Here is a 15,641-nt window from a genome sequence, read left to right as displayed (position 1 = left end):
TTGATGGATATTTGGGTTGTTTTGGGTTGTTTTTGCTATCCCAAACAAAACTTTTATGAACATTCATGTACAAGTCTTTGTATGGACATATCTTTTCATTTCTCCTGGATGATACATAAGAGTTTATAAGTATATTGATTATATCTGTGTCTGTTTGTTTCTGTTCTCTATATTCTGTTTCTTTCATCTATTTGTCTATCTTGACAATACCATACAGTTTGATTATTATAGTTTTATAATAATTTTCAAAATCAGTTAGTATAAGTCCTCTACCTTCATTCTCCTCTCTCAAAATTGTTTTGGTTATTTAACCCTTTACATTTTCATATGAATTTTAGAATCAGCTTATAAGTTCCTACAAAAAATCCTGCTGAGATTGTGACTGGGATTGTACTGAATCTGTGGATCTTTGGAGAAGAATTGACATTTATTTTCCCTTCAGAAAACAAGTGGGAGTGCCTACTTTCTTACAGTCTCTCGAACATGGTATATGCTCAATTTTTTCAAATTTTCCAACCAGGTGGAAGGAGTCACTCTTTCTGACCCAAATTTGAAAAATTGTTTTTTTAAGTATTGTGGTAATTTGCATTTATTTATTTTTGAGCAATGTGGGGTATGTTTTCATGTATTCAATGATTGTTGGTATTACTACTACTCCTTATATGGACTGTCTCTTCATACCTTTTCCACTTTTCTGTTGGATTTTGATCTCAATTTTTAGGAGGACTGTATATTAGGTATATTAGTTTTTTTGTCTGAGGTATAAGTTGCATATTTTTTCCTAATTTGTGATTTGGCTTTTAACTTTTCTTATAATAAAATTTTTTAATTGAACTTATTAATATTTTATTGTTTCTGGTATTTAATTCATAGTTAGAACTGTTTTTTCTCCTCTCAGGTTATAAAAAAAGTCATTCACTTTTTTCACAATGAATGTATGATTTTATTTTTTACATTTAGATATCTGATCTTTTTAGACATTTTACCAGTGTATGGTGTGAGAAAGGGATCTAATTTTATCTTTTTCCATATGGTTGTCCAATTGTTCTATCACCATTATAAAAAAGTCCATCTTTTCCCTACTGATCTGACCTGCCACCTTCATTACATACTAAGTTTCAAGGTACTTGGGCTATTTCTTGTTTAGCCTTTATGTTCTATTGATCTGTCAGTCTATTCATAAGCCAACACCACACTGTCTGAATTATAGAAGCTTTATAATGTGATTCATCATTTGCTTTCTGCACATGTTCGTTCCCAGAATTCAGATTGTTATAATGATGAACTTAATGAACTTCCAGGCATACGCATCATATTATAGTGATAGTATAATGAGGGAATTTTTCAACACAAGGTGTGCGTTACAGGAAATATGACGGGGATCATTCTACCTGAAACAAAAAAGTAAAAAGATACAAACAATGAGTCAGATGACTAACATACAGGCAGCAACAGGAAATTGCAACCCCTATTTAGAATAGGGTATTATAAACTTAAATATTACATAATGGTTAAAGGAGGTAAAAACATTTTTAAAAGAGAAGGAGAAATAGCTACTGTGACAAAGAAAGGAACTCACAGCATAAATAGGGGTAATTTGAGATAACAAAAACAGAAAAGGGGAGAGGGTAAAGGTCTGAATTTGCAAAAGAGAATAGAGGTAAGATGCGCACAGAAAAAAAAAAAGACTACTCTGTATATGAAATGGCTTTTGCATAAACTTAATGGAAACCACACAAAACAATTCAGAACTAGGACACTTAACATAAATAAAGAGGGAACAGAGAGAAAAATCATAGAATGCCACCAACTAAAATAACAAACATAAATACAAGGGGGAAAAAAAATGGAAGCAAAAAGATAAAGTGGCTAAGAAAAAGAGAAAACAAAAGGAACAGTTACTAGGCACTAACTACACAATAGGCACCGTTCTAAACACGCTGGGGCATTATGATTAAACCCATTTTACAGATGAGGATACGGGTCTAAGGACTTGCACCAGACGCAGTGCTTCTAAGTTACAGTAGAAGGTGAACTCAGGCAGTCTGGCTCTCAGGGGGTGAGTTTTTAACCACTCTGCTACAGGAAAAACTAGGCCAGGGAGGCACTCGCCCTCCTCCTTGGAGTCACAGTTACGTACTCTACTGGCTCCCATCCATCTCTTTCATGGGGACTCAAATGGTCCTGGTAAAAACAAGGTGAAGACTCAGAGTTCAGAGCCCTCTGCTTCTGCTTTCCTCCTTTCAAAATCAAAACCTCTCGGTTGCCTTGGTTCTCCTGCTGAGCTGAAGAAAATGATTTCTGACAGTGGCTTTGTCATGAGCCTCCTGTGCAGTTCCCACGGATGAGATAGCATCTTTATAACACTCATGGATAACCGGAGACTGGAAAGTTTTCTTCTGGATTGGAGACCTCGGTGATCTAGTTACAGAGGCTCCCTTAGGAGCGCCTCTCCAGAGACCACCTTCCCTAAGGAAGAAGTGTTTGTTTATGCCCTTGATAGTACTTGAGAGGGCTTTTAATGCCCTATCTTCTCATCCAGGTTACATCATTTTAAACACAATTAAGAACCAAGTACTGGGGGGAACATACTTTTTGCTATCTTTTATTGAGCACTTACTGTATACCAAAGTCTGTGACTCGTCACCCTCGTCTGAAGGATACAAAGTGAATGCACGAATAATTTTACATTTATTTCTCACAACCTGGTAGGTTAGACCTGTTAATCTCCACTTTAAAAGTGAGGAGCACACACAGCTTATAGGTTCTGGAAACTTGAGTCAAACTCTGGTTTCTCCAACTCCAAACTTTACGGGTACTTAATATGTTACTGACATCCCCCAATTTTGTCTCCAGATGCCAGTCCTGGCTTCTGTAAACTACACACATTGTCAAAACAGTTCTCAGGAAGGTATTTTATTTAATAACTACTAATAAAGCAGGTCTTCTTTAAAGCCATGTTATCTGATGCCTTGCTCTAGTATTTCCTGGAAAGGAGCAAGAGGAAAACTTCTAAAGTAAATAGAAGTGTTTTACATCTTGGTCTAGGTTGCAGTTACACATGTGTGCAAAAGTTTAATGAGCCATACACTTAAGATTTGTTCACTTTGCTAAATGAAAGTTAGACTTCAAAATTTTCAAAAGAAGTTTTCTTTCATACCTACATTGTACCGCATATCCAGCACATCAACCCCGCTCCTAAATTCTACGTTCCTCGAAATCAGGAATCTACTCAAGCTGATCCCAATCCTCCCCCTTGATGCTTATTCTTTTCTTTTTGGCAACATTGAACAGAATCAAAAGTCAAAACTAAACATTTTCTCAAACTTCTCCTACTTCCCAGTAGATGTAAACTTTCCTAAGGAAAAGCGTGTAAATCAGAACATTTCCTCAGCACTTCACATGTCATTGCTTCTCAAATAAATTTTACCAATGATACTGAGTTTAGACAAAAAATTGTTCTTTTGATTTTTGACTATAAAGCCCTATTTCCCATTACCTCATATGGTCGATTTATGAACTTATCCTGAGATCATCATCTCTTCACCATAAGCCCCATTATTAGGATATCGAGTCTATCTGCGATGCCTGAAAATTCTATTTCAATTGCCTCCTAATAAGCAATGACTTGGGGCTGCCCTGATAATTATGTACCCACAACCATCTGGTGCTCTTGTTACATCCTCCGGACCAAGTGTCATCCAACGGAAATAGAATTCAAACCACATACATAATTCTAAACTTTCTGATAGATAGATTTTAAAAAAACCTAAACAGATAAATTTATTTTAATATATTTTATTTAACATAATAGATCCAAAATGTTGTCATTTCAGCATATAATCAAGTAAAACAGCATCAATGATGTATTTTACATTTTTTTTATTCTTCAGAGATTCAGTGTGTATATTACACTAACTTTGCAACTCACAGTATGGTTCCGCTTGGATGACCACGTTTTACATGCTCAGTACCATATATGGCTAGTGGCCACCATATTGGATAATGCAGCTCTCAATTATTTTGGACCACATCCAAGATAACCCTTGAAATAAGATTTCAAATTCTATCTCAGCCAACATCTTTATTCCCCATAAAATTACACTTCTCTACCCTAGAAGTCCTAATTCACTAACCTGTGTCCCTACTGCTCCGCTTAACAAATCAGTGGTCACCATACTTGCCTCTATGTGAAATCTAATAAACTTCTCACTTGCACACTACAAAATTCATGCAATACTGATCTTGCCATTTTGCCAAGACCAACTTCACAAAAAATTTCACCTCCTACTCTCTTGCAAGATATGATGTAGTAAAATTATCCTGTGAAAAGTAGCATGAAATTACCGTGACTATATTCATAATTTAGATGTGCTATATCAATTAATGTGTGAAATGAAATCTTCTCCCCCAAAAAATGATGAGGCAAGAAACCACGACATAAAAGAAGACAAATTGGATTGGGATTCAAGCTGGGATTTCAGTCCCAGATCTGTCACCAGGTAGTTTTATATTCTCGAACAACATGCAAATATTTCTCAGTCTTCAAGGAGTGAGTATTATATAAAAGCACTATGTTAAATAATTCCTAAGCCATATTCAATATTGGATACCCTATAGTTATAGAAACTATTTTCATAAAATAAAGAAGGAACAGTCGGGGGATGAGGGTGAGAGAGAGTAAATCGATTTGGGGAAGAGAGTTCAAATTTCCTCTATACACAGTGTAGAAAAGCAAGAAGTTTGGATTCCTAATTAAAAATAGTAACAATAATAACAACACTATAATTAAAAAATTCTCATCCATTCTCTCAGCTTCTAATATTGTTTCTTTTCAAGAGAAAGTTATTCTGCCTAAGGTTTTCTTCAGGGCACATTTGACGTCCTTATTCCTCAGGCTATAGATTAATGGGTTGAACATGGGCACGACAATGGTATAGAACAGAGAAGACACTTTTCCCTGGTCAAGGGGTATAATAGAAGGCGGTTTGAGGTACATGAAAGCTCCGGACCCAAAGAAAAGTGAAACTGCAATTACGTGGGAACTGCAGGTACTGAAGGCCTTGGACCTGCCTTCGGTGGAGCTAATGTAAAAAATGCTGGAAATAATAAAACCATAAGAGATAAAAATGGCAACAATAGGCACCCCAATCCCAATGGTCACAACAATGAAGACCACCAGTAAATTGATGTAAGAGCTATTGCAGGAGAGTTCAAGGAGGGGAAGAATGTCACACATATAATGATTGACGAGGTTGTCAGCACAAAAGGTCAGAAACCCTATATTTCCTGTATGAGCTGTAGCCCCCAAAATCCCCATCCCATAGACACTCAACAAAATGAAAAAACACACCCGAGGAGACATGGTGACCATGTACAACAGTGGTTTACAGATGGCAACATAGCGGTCATACGCCATCGCTGACAGAATGAAGGATTCAGAAAAGACAAAGAAACAGAAGAAAAAGAGCTGAGTCATACACCCTGCATAGGAGATGATATTCTTCTTTGAGACAAAACTTATAAGCATTTTGGGGACGATGGCAGTAGAGAAACTAAAATCTATGAAGGACAAGTTGAAGAGAAAAAAGTACATGGGAATATGAAGGTGAGAGTTCAGCCCAACCAGTGTCATCAAGCCCAGGTTCCCCACTACGGTGAGCAGGTAGAAACCTAGAAACAGGAAGAAGAGGGGGATCCGGAGTCCTGGCTGGTCCGTTAAGCCTGCGAGGATAAATTCTGTCACAGAGGAATCATTGTCTGCAGCCATTCTCCTCTGGAGGGATCTGGGAGGGAAAAAGAAAAGAACTGCTCAGAGGAAGAGGGGGGAAAACCCATTCCTGAGAATGGCATTTAAACAGAGAATTTTGAACTTAAAGAAGATGGATTTCCACGTACCTGCATCTGTTTTTACGGTCCCAAGTGCCTTGAACCATCCATCCTAGTAACTGTCTGTGGGAAGAGAGTTCCAATTTCCTCCAGTGTAAGGGCTGGTCCAACTGAGGAGGATGTTCAGAAAGCTCAGCTGGGATGATCCTGCCACCTCACTGTGGCCCTCTTCTAGTAAGTACTTCTTGCCCTCTACAACCCTGATCAAGTTTGTAAGGCCTGGGGCCCCTCTCCGAGCGTTGTTGAGAAGTGGAAGCCATTTAACCCTGCATAGACCTTCCACCTTTGGTCAGTGCTGGTCAGAGCAGAAAAATGGACTCGTGTGGCCCAGAATCTTTAGCTGGAATGGCTGTAGAATTATTAAGTTAAAGTAATACTGGAGTAATAAACATTTTGATGGTTGGCAGATGGGAGGTGGGTTGCGGGGCAGGGTGAAAAAGGGCAAGAGATTAAGAAGTACCAATTGGTAGTTACAAAATAGCCATGGGGTTGTAAAGTACAAATAGGAAATATAATATTGCAATATTATTGCAATAACTATGTATGGTGTTAGATGGGTACCATATTTCTTGAAGTGATCACTTCAAAAGTTGTATGAATGTCTAATCACTATTTAGTACACCTGAAATTAATAATATAGTACAAGATTTTATGTCAAGTATAATCGAAAAATAAAATAAAAACTATTATACTGGAGTAATAATATAAACTCATTAAAGCTAAGAAAAAAGAAAACAAAAGGAAGTTACTGAGCACTAACTATGCAAGAGGCACCGTTCTAAACACGCTGGGGGATTATGATTAAACCCGTTTTATACATGAGGACTATGGGTCTAAGGACTTGCACCAGATGCAGTGCTTCTTAGTTACAGTAGAAGGTGAACTCGGGCAGTCTGGCTCTCGGGGATTGAGATTTAACCACTCTGCTACAGGACAAACCAGGCCAAGCAAGCACTCACCCTCCTGCTTGGAGTCACAGTTACGTACTCTACTGGCTCCCATCCATCTCTTTCATGGGGACTCCAATGGTCCTGGTAAAAACAAGGTGAAGACTCAGAGCTCAGAGCCCTCCGCTTCTGCTTTCCTCCTTTCAAAATCAAAACCTCTCGGTTGCCTTGGTTCTCCTGCTGAGCTGAAGAAAATGATTTCTGACAGTGGCTTTGTCATGAGCCTCCTGTGCAGTTCCCACGGATGAGATAGCATCTTTATAACACTCATGGATAACCGGAGACTGGAAAGTTTTCTTCTGGATTGGAGACCTCGGTGATCTAGTTACAGAGGCTCCCTTAGGAGCGCCTCTCCAGAGACCACCTTCCCTAAGGAAGAAGTGTTTGTTTATGCCCTTGATAGTACTTGAGAGGGCTTTTAATGCCCTATCTTCTCATCCAGGTTACATCATTTTAAACACAATTAAGAACCAAGTACTGGGGGGAACATACTTTTTGCTATCTTTTATTGAGCACTTACTGTATACCAAAGTCTGTGACTCGTCACCCTCATCTGAAGGATACAAAGTGAATGCACGAATAATTTTACATTTATTTCTCACAACCTGGTAGGTTAGACCTGTTAATCTCCACTTTAAAAGTGAGGAGCACACACAGCTTATAGGTTCTGGAAACTTGAGTCAAACTCTGGTTTGTCCAACTCCAAACTTTACGGGTACTTAATATGTTACTGACATCACCCAATTTTGTCTCCAGATGCCAGTCCTGGCTTCTGTAAACTACACACATTGTCAAAACAGTTCTCAGGAAGGTATTTTATTTAATAACTACTAATAAAGCAGGTCTTCTTTAAAGCCATGTTATCTGATGCCTTGCTCTAGTATTTCCTGGAAAGGAGCAAGAGGAAAACTTCTAAAGTAAATAGAAGTGTTTTACATCTTGGTCTAGGTTGCAGTTACACATGTGTGCAAAAGTTTAATGAGCCATACACTTAAGATTTGTTCACTTTGCTATATGAAAGTTAGACTTCAAAATTTTCAAAAGAAGTTTTCTTTCATACCTACATTGTACCGCATATCCAGCACATCAACCCCGCTCCTAAATTCTACGTTCCTCGAAATCAGGAATCTACTCAAGCTGATCCCAATCCTCCCCCTTGATGCTTATTCTTTTCTTTTTGGCAACATTGAACAGAATCAAAAGTCAAAACTAAACATTTTCTCAAACTTCTCCTACTTCCCAGTAGATGTAAACTTTCCTAAGGAAAAGCGTGTAAATCAGAACATTTCCTCAGCACTTCACATGTCATTGCTTCTCAAATAAATTTTACCAATGATACTGAGTTTAGACAAAAAATTGTTCTTTTGATTTTTGACTATAAAGCCCTATTTCCCATTACCTCATATGGTCGTTTTATGAACTTATCCTGAGATCATCATCTCTTCACCATAAGCCCCATTATTAGGATATCAATGCTATCTGCGATGCCTGAAAATTCTATTTCAATTGCCTCCTAATAAGCAATGACTTGGGGCTGCCCTGATAATTATGTACCCACAACCATCTGGTGCTCTTGTTACATCCTCCGGACCAAGTGTCATCCAACGGAAATAGAATTCAAACCACATACATAATTCTAAACTTTCTAATAGATAGATTTTAAAAAAACCTAAACAGATAAATTTATTTTAATGTATTTTATTTAACATAATAGATCCAAAATGTTGTCATTTCAGCATATAATCAAGTAAAACAGCATCAATGATGTATTTTACATTTTTTATATTCTTCAGTGATTCAGTGTGTATATTACACTAACTTTGCAACTCACAGTATGGTTCCGCTTGGATGACCACGTTTTACATGCTCAGTACCGTATATGGCTAGTGGCCACCGTATTGGATAGTGCAGCTCTCAATTATTTTGGACCACATCCAAGATAACCCTTGAAATAAGATTTCAAATTCTATCTCAGCCAACATCTTTATTCCCCATAAAATTACACTTCTCTACCCTAGAAGTCCTAATATACTAAACTGTGTCCCTAGTGCTCCGCTTAACAAATCAGTGGTCACCATACTTGCCTCTATGTGAAATCTAATAAACTTCTCACTTGCACACTACAAAATTCATGCAATACTGATCTTGCCATTTTGCCAAGACCAACTTCACAAAAAATTTCACCTCCTACTCTCTTGCAAGATATGATGTAGTAAAATTATCCTGTGAAAAGTAGCATGAAATTACCGTGACTATATTCATAATTTAGATGTGCTATATCAATTAATGTGTGAAATGAAATCTTCTCCCCCAAAAAATGATGAGGCAAGAAACCACGACATAAAAGAAGACAAATTGGATTGGGATTCAAGCTGGGATTTCAGTCCCAGATCTGTCACCAGGTAGTTTTATATTCTCGAACAACATGCAAATATTTCTCAGTCTTCAAGGAGTGAGTATTATATAAAAGCACTATGTTAAATAATTCCTAAGCCATATTCAATATTGGATACCCTATAGTTATAGAAACTATTTTCATAAAATAAAGAAGGAACAGTCGGGGGATGAGGGTGAGAGAGAGTAAATCGATTTGGGGAAGAGAGTTCAAATTTCCTCTATACACAGTGTAGAAAAGCAAGAAGTTTGGATTCCTAATTAAAAATAGTAACAATAATAACAACACTATAATTAAAAAATTCTCATCCATTCTCTCAGCTTCTAATATTGTTTCTTTTCAAGAGAAAGTTATTCTGCCTAAGGTTTTCTTCAGGGCACATTTGACGTCCTTATTCCTCAGGCTATAGATTAATGGGTTGAACATGGGCACGACAATGGTATAGAACAGAGAAGACACTTTTCCCTGGTCAAGGGGTATAATAGAAGGCGGTTTGAGGTACATGAAAGCTCCGGACCCAAAGAAAAGTGAAACTGCAATTACGTGGGAACTGCAGGTACTGAAGGCCTTGGACCTGCCTTCGGTGGAGCTAATGTAAAAAATGCTGGAAATAATAAAACCATAAGAGATAAAAATGGCAACAATAGGCACCCCAATGCAAATGGTCACAGCAATGAAGACCACCAGTAAATTGATGTAAGAGCTATTGCAGGAGAGTTCAAGGAGGGGAAGAATGTCACACATATAATGATTGACGAGGTTGTCAGCACAAAAGGTCAGAAACCCTATATTTCCTGTATGAGCTGTAGCCCCCAAAATCCCCATCCCATAGACACCCAACAAAAGGAATAAACACACCCGAGGAGACATGGTGACCATGTACAACAGTGGTTTACAGATGGCAACATAGCGGTCATATGCCATCGCTGACAGAATGAAGGATTCAGAAATGACAAAGAAACAGAAGAAAAAGAGCTGAGTCATACACCCTGCATAGGAGATGATATTCTTCTTTGAGACAAAACTTATAAGCATTTTGGGGACGATGGCAGTAGAGAAACTAAAATCTATGAAGGACAAGTTGAAGAGAAAAAAGTACATGGGAATATGAAGGTGAGAGTTCAGCCCAACCAGTGTCATCAAGCCCAGGTTCCCCACTACGGTGAGCAGGTAGAAACCTAGAAACAGGAAGAAGAGGGGGATCCGGAGTCCTGGCTGGTCCGTTAAGCCTGCGAGGATAAATTCTGTCACAGAGGAATCATTGTCTGCAGCCATTCTCCTCTGGGAGGATCTGGGAGGGAAAAAGAAAAGAACTGCTCAGAGGAAGAGGGGGGAAAACCCATTCCTGAGAATGGCATTTAAACAGAGAATTTTGAACTTAAAGAAGATGGATTTCCACGTACCTGCATCTGTTTCTACGGTCCCAAGTGCCTTGAACCATCCATCCTAGTAACTGTCTGTGGGAAGAGAGTTCCAATTTCCTCCAGTGTAAGGGCTGGTCCAACTGAGGAGGATGTTCAGAAAGCTCAGCTGGGATGATCCTGCCACCTCACTGTGGCCCTCTTCTAGTAAGTACTTCTTGCCCTCTACAACCCTGATCAAGTTTGTAAGGCCTGGGGCCCCTCTCCGAGCGTTGTTGAGAAGTGGAAGCCATTTAACCCTGCATAGACCTTCCACCTTTGGTCAGTGCTGGTCAGAGCAGAAAAATGGACTCGTGTGGCCCAGAATCTTTAGCTGGAATGGCTGTAGAATTATTAAGTTAAAGTAATACTGGAGTAATAAACATTTTGATGGTTGCCAGATGGGAGGTGGGTTGCGGGGCAGGGTGAAAAAGGGCAAGAGATTAAGAAGTACCAATTGGTAGTTACAAAATAGCCATGGGGTTGTAAAGTACAAATAGGAAATATAATATTGCAATATTATTGCAATAACTATGTATGGTGTTAGATGGGTACCATATTTCTTGAAGTGATCACTTCAAAAGTTGTATGAATGTCTAATCACTATTTAGTACACCTGAAATTAATAATATAGTACAAGATTTTATGTCAAATATAATCGAAAAATAAAATAAAAACTATTATACTGGAGTAATAATATAAACTCATTAAAGCTAAGAAAAAAGAAAACAAAAGGAAGTTACTGAGCACTAACTATGCAATAGGCACCGTTCTAAACACGCTGGGGGATTATGATTAAACCCGTTTTATACATGAGGACTATGGGTCTAAGGACTTGCACCAGACGCAGTGCTTCTAAGTTACAGTAGAAGGTGAACTCGGGCAGTCTGGCTCTCGGGGATTGAGATTTAACCACTCTGCTACAGGACAAACCAGGCCAAGCAAGCACTCACCCTCCTGCTTGGAGTCACAGTTACGTACTCTACTGGCTCCCATCCATCTCTTTCATGGGGACTCCAATGGTCCTGGTAAAAACAAGGTGAAGACTCAGAGCTCAGAACTCTCTGCTTCTGCTTTCCTCCTTTCAAAATCAAAACCTCTCGGTTGCCTTGGTTCTCCTGCTGAGCTGAAGAAAATGATTTCTGACAATGGCTTTGTCATGAGCCTCCTGTGCAGTTCCCACGGATGAGATAGCATCTTTATAACACTCATGGATAACCGGAGACTGGAAAGTTTTCTTCTGGATTGGAGACCTCGGTGATCTAGTTACAGAGGCTCCCTTAGGAGCGCCTCTCCAGAGACCACCTTCCCTAAGGAAGAAGTGTTTGTTTATGCCCTTGATAGTACTTGAGAGGGCTTTTAATGCCCTATCTTCTCATCCAGGTTACATCATTTTAAACACAATTAAGAACCAAGTACTGGGGGGAACATACTTTTTGCTATCTTTTATTGAGCACTTACTGTATACCAAAGTCTGTGACTCGTCACCCTCGTCTGAAGGATACAAAGTGAATGCACGAATAATTTTACATTTATTTCTCACAACCTGGTAGGTTAGACCTGTTAATCTCCACTTTAAAAGTGAGGAGCACACACAGCTTATAGGTTCTGGAAACTTGAGTCAAACTCTGGTTTCTCCAACTCCAAACTTTACGGGTACTTAATATGTTACCGACATCCCCCAATTTTGTCTCCAGATGCCAGTCCTGGCTTCTGTAAACTACACACATTGTCAAAACAGTTCTCAGGAAGGTATTTTATTTAATAACTACTAATAAAGCAGGTCTTCTTTAAAGTCATGTTATCTGATGCCTTGCTCTAGTAAATGCGGAGAACAACAACAAAAATTATATTGTCTTTGCATTTGTGCAATGCTGTCACATTTCCAAATCTCGAATCCCTAGAAAATGACTTATTTATTTATTTCTAACTTTAACTATATAATATATATGTCACATTATGAGACATGTGAAGATGTTCACTTGATAAGAAGATTTTGCACATATGTCTTAAATATATGCATTAAGGCTGAGACTTTTGGTAGATGACTGAAGTTGCACAAGTATGGGACCAAACTAATCCCCACATATCACAGTATTCTCAGCTTCATTAAGAAGCACAAACCTGGTTGGAGAGAAGAAATGGCAGCTGAGAGGGCTCATGTGAAAGAGGTCTGCTGCCCTCCCAAGAAAGTAGAATTAAGTTCATTTTTAAAGAGTCATATGGATCTGTATAATAGTTAATGTTGAGTTGATTTTAATAAATGTATTTGGCAATATAATACGTGAGGCTCAGGAAAACACACACACACACAACCATGGTTCATGCCAGAAAGAAGATTACAGTCTATAGGCTCTTCTTCCTATTTCCGTCCTTATATATTTCACATTTCTCAGGGTTCGGTTCTTAAATTTCCATATTGTTTCTGTTTCCTTAAATAATTGATGAGCTCATGTGTTTCATGTCTTCAGCAATCCCACCATGTAAACGACTCAAATTTATGTCTTTAGTTCCATTTTCTATTAAGCCCCTTTCTTGAGTATCCAACCTATTTCAGAATATTTCAAAGAGGAGTCCCCGGGCGAACACATTTTCCTTTATCCAAAAGAAGATGTGCTCTCTACCTCTCCCTTATTTACCGGGGTACAACCAATGATGAGGAAGCAAAATCTAGAACTCATTAAGTTATTCAGAGTCCTAGTTTTCCTAGGGCAGTCCCAGTTGGTGCCTACTATCCCAGAAAAATTAGTAGCTCCCTTTTCACCCTGATATATATCCTATTTGAAGGAGAAGTAGTAGTCAGAGCGTGAACTTTGGACTCTGATAGACCTCAGCAGAAATCTCGGTTCTGCTACCTGGGATCTGTGTGATCTTGGGAAATGTGTTTAACCTTTCTATGAGTTTCCAATTTTTTAACCTTAAGATGAGGAAAATAACTTCAACTTCAAGGGTTGTTTTAATGAGTAAATCATGCACCTCTGGCACGCAGAGGATACAAAAAGCAATTCTTTTTTATTATTATTAATTATTATCATTGTTTTTAAAGTACATGCTTTATGCATGTTATTTTTATTCTTTAATTTTTATTAAATAAATACAATACATTATTTATTATAGTAATAGTCTTACCTATATCCTCGGATAAGAGTAGTTTCAGAATGGGCTAGAACAGAAACTGAAAACTTTACACAAGCAGTAGAAACAGAAAAAGATGGACAGGACCATATATTATGATATTATGATGAAATGCCAAACAGGATTTTGTATCTCTACGGTTTGAAAGAGAACAACAGAGAGGGAGAGACACAAATCAAATCTGGCTAAGTTTTCATGCCCAAGGAAACTGGTGCAGGGTGAGAGATATGGAAAAATGAGGAGGAGGAGGGGTAAAGAGCTAGAATTCAGACAAGATCATTAGATGCTGCAAGGGCTTCCAAACCACATAGAACAAAAAGTAGAAAATTAAAATTCAGAGATCAGTGAAAGAGATTAGGATACAAACCGGGAAATTATCTGAATAGAGGTGATCACAGAAAGATGGGAAAATTGCTTCAAGCACGAGTGTTTAAAGACAGAGTAGTCAAGGGTAAGATTTGAACCTTTTAAAAATGCTAAGAAGTGGGTAATGGAAGAAGGAAATTGATGAAGGAAAATGTCAAAAAAGGCAAGTATAGCAATTAAGAGCAAAAATTGAAGAAAACAAAGGTAGACTTAAACCTCAAATGTATTGCTTATTTCCTGTGTGAAACTACAAAAGTTACTTAAACTAATTAAAACTCAGTGTCCCAACCTAAAAAACAGGATGATAACACTATCAAATTTGCAGGACGAAATTATACTCCAGTGTTAGTAAATACTAGTTGAGTTTATAAAATGTCTCACGGGTCAAAGGTAGAGAAAATTTCAAGAATAAGGAATAAATAACGTTACCAAAGGCCCAAGGGATTGGGGGGTAGAGGGGAAGACTAAATACTTCCCTGAAGCTCATGGGTTCTCTTGCAAGCCTATTCACTTATTTTCCTATATTATTCTTACCGTCATTAGCCTCATACAGCCTGATACCATTCGCTGATTATTTCAAGACCATATCCACAAACTCCAACCAGATTAAAAGTTTCTTCAAAGGAAGCTCTTAATCCTATAGCTTTTGGGCACACTAACACTCTCACACCTATTGGAATGATGAAAAAAGTTCTAGATGTTCCTCAAGAACTTGCTGAATGCAATGTGCTGGCATTTAACATAGAACGATGATAATCCACATTGCAAACCCATAATTCCAGGGATTTTTAAAAACACTCCAACAACTAATCTGGCATTTAAAAGTAACTTTATCAAAGGGTAGGGTAGCTGTTTTATACAGAGTTTTGATATGTTGTGGCCATAAAAATCCACCACTCACATCACATCACATCACATCACATCACATCACATCGCATCGCATCGCATCGCATCGCATCGCATCGCATCACAGAGCTTCTGGGTTGACATTCTCCCTGCTTAGCATTTAAGGCTGTGGCACTGGCTGGGCTCTGCTTGACAGGCTACTTGCCTTCGGGGACTTGCTGACTCCTGTTTTCACCTTCCAGCACTTGGGCATTACTAATCCTGAGAAGAAAGTTCAGGGCTTTTTCTGTGATTCTTATTACTTTACTAAAGTTTCAAAAGGCTAAGACATCTGTGAATTTCAAATGCTAATGTCGAATGTAAAGTATTTGTCCAGATAGACTGTGCTATGAAACGAAAGATTTTCTTTGCAACTTACACAACTTCTTTAAAAAACACAGTTCCGAATCTGACACAGGCTAAGTTAAACATTTTGTTGTATGAAAAATACTGGTAATTTACCTGTCTTAAAATAATTCAAATGTATAATTAAATGAACTAATTTTGATAAAATGTTTCTTAAAATGAAAATTTGTAAAAAGAAAAGTTAAAGCGATTTAAACACTTCTTAGTAAATATGTAGATATGTTTTATTTGTCAAGAGTAAATGTCAGCTTTCTTTAG

At 38.0% G+C, this 15,641-nt stretch overlaps 2 protein-coding genes across 2 annotated transcripts; both read right to left on the bottom strand.

Annotated features, from left to right (window-relative positions):
• Positions 1-4,834: 4,834 nt before the first annotated feature.
• Positions 4,835-5,773, bottom strand: LOC107505947 (olfactory receptor 8B12-like). Its single transcript, XM_016136378.2, has one exon. The coding sequence runs from the start codon at positions 5,768-5,770 to the stop codon at positions 4,835-4,837; it is 936 nt and encodes a 311-aa protein (XP_015991864.2). The 5' UTR covers positions 5,771-5,773.
• Positions 5,774-9,570: 3,797 nt separating this feature from the next.
• Positions 9,571-10,512, bottom strand: LOC118602882 (olfactory receptor 8B12-like). Its single transcript, XM_036221220.1, has one exon. It carries the CDS (start codon positions 10,504-10,506, stop codon positions 9,571-9,573), a length of 936 nt encoding a protein of 311 aa, XP_036077113.1. The 5' UTR covers positions 10,507-10,512.
• Positions 10,513-15,641: the final 5,129 nt, after the last annotated feature.

Source organism: Rousettus aegyptiacus, unplaced genomic scaffold (genome assembly GCF_014176215.1).
Source record: "Rousettus aegyptiacus isolate mRouAeg1 unplaced genomic scaffold, mRouAeg1.p scaffold_m13_p_5, whole genome shotgun sequence".
Taxonomy (NCBI): domain Eukaryota; kingdom Metazoa; phylum Chordata; class Mammalia; order Chiroptera; family Pteropodidae; genus Rousettus; species Rousettus aegyptiacus.
This window is presented reverse-complemented; position numbering and strand designations above follow the sequence as displayed.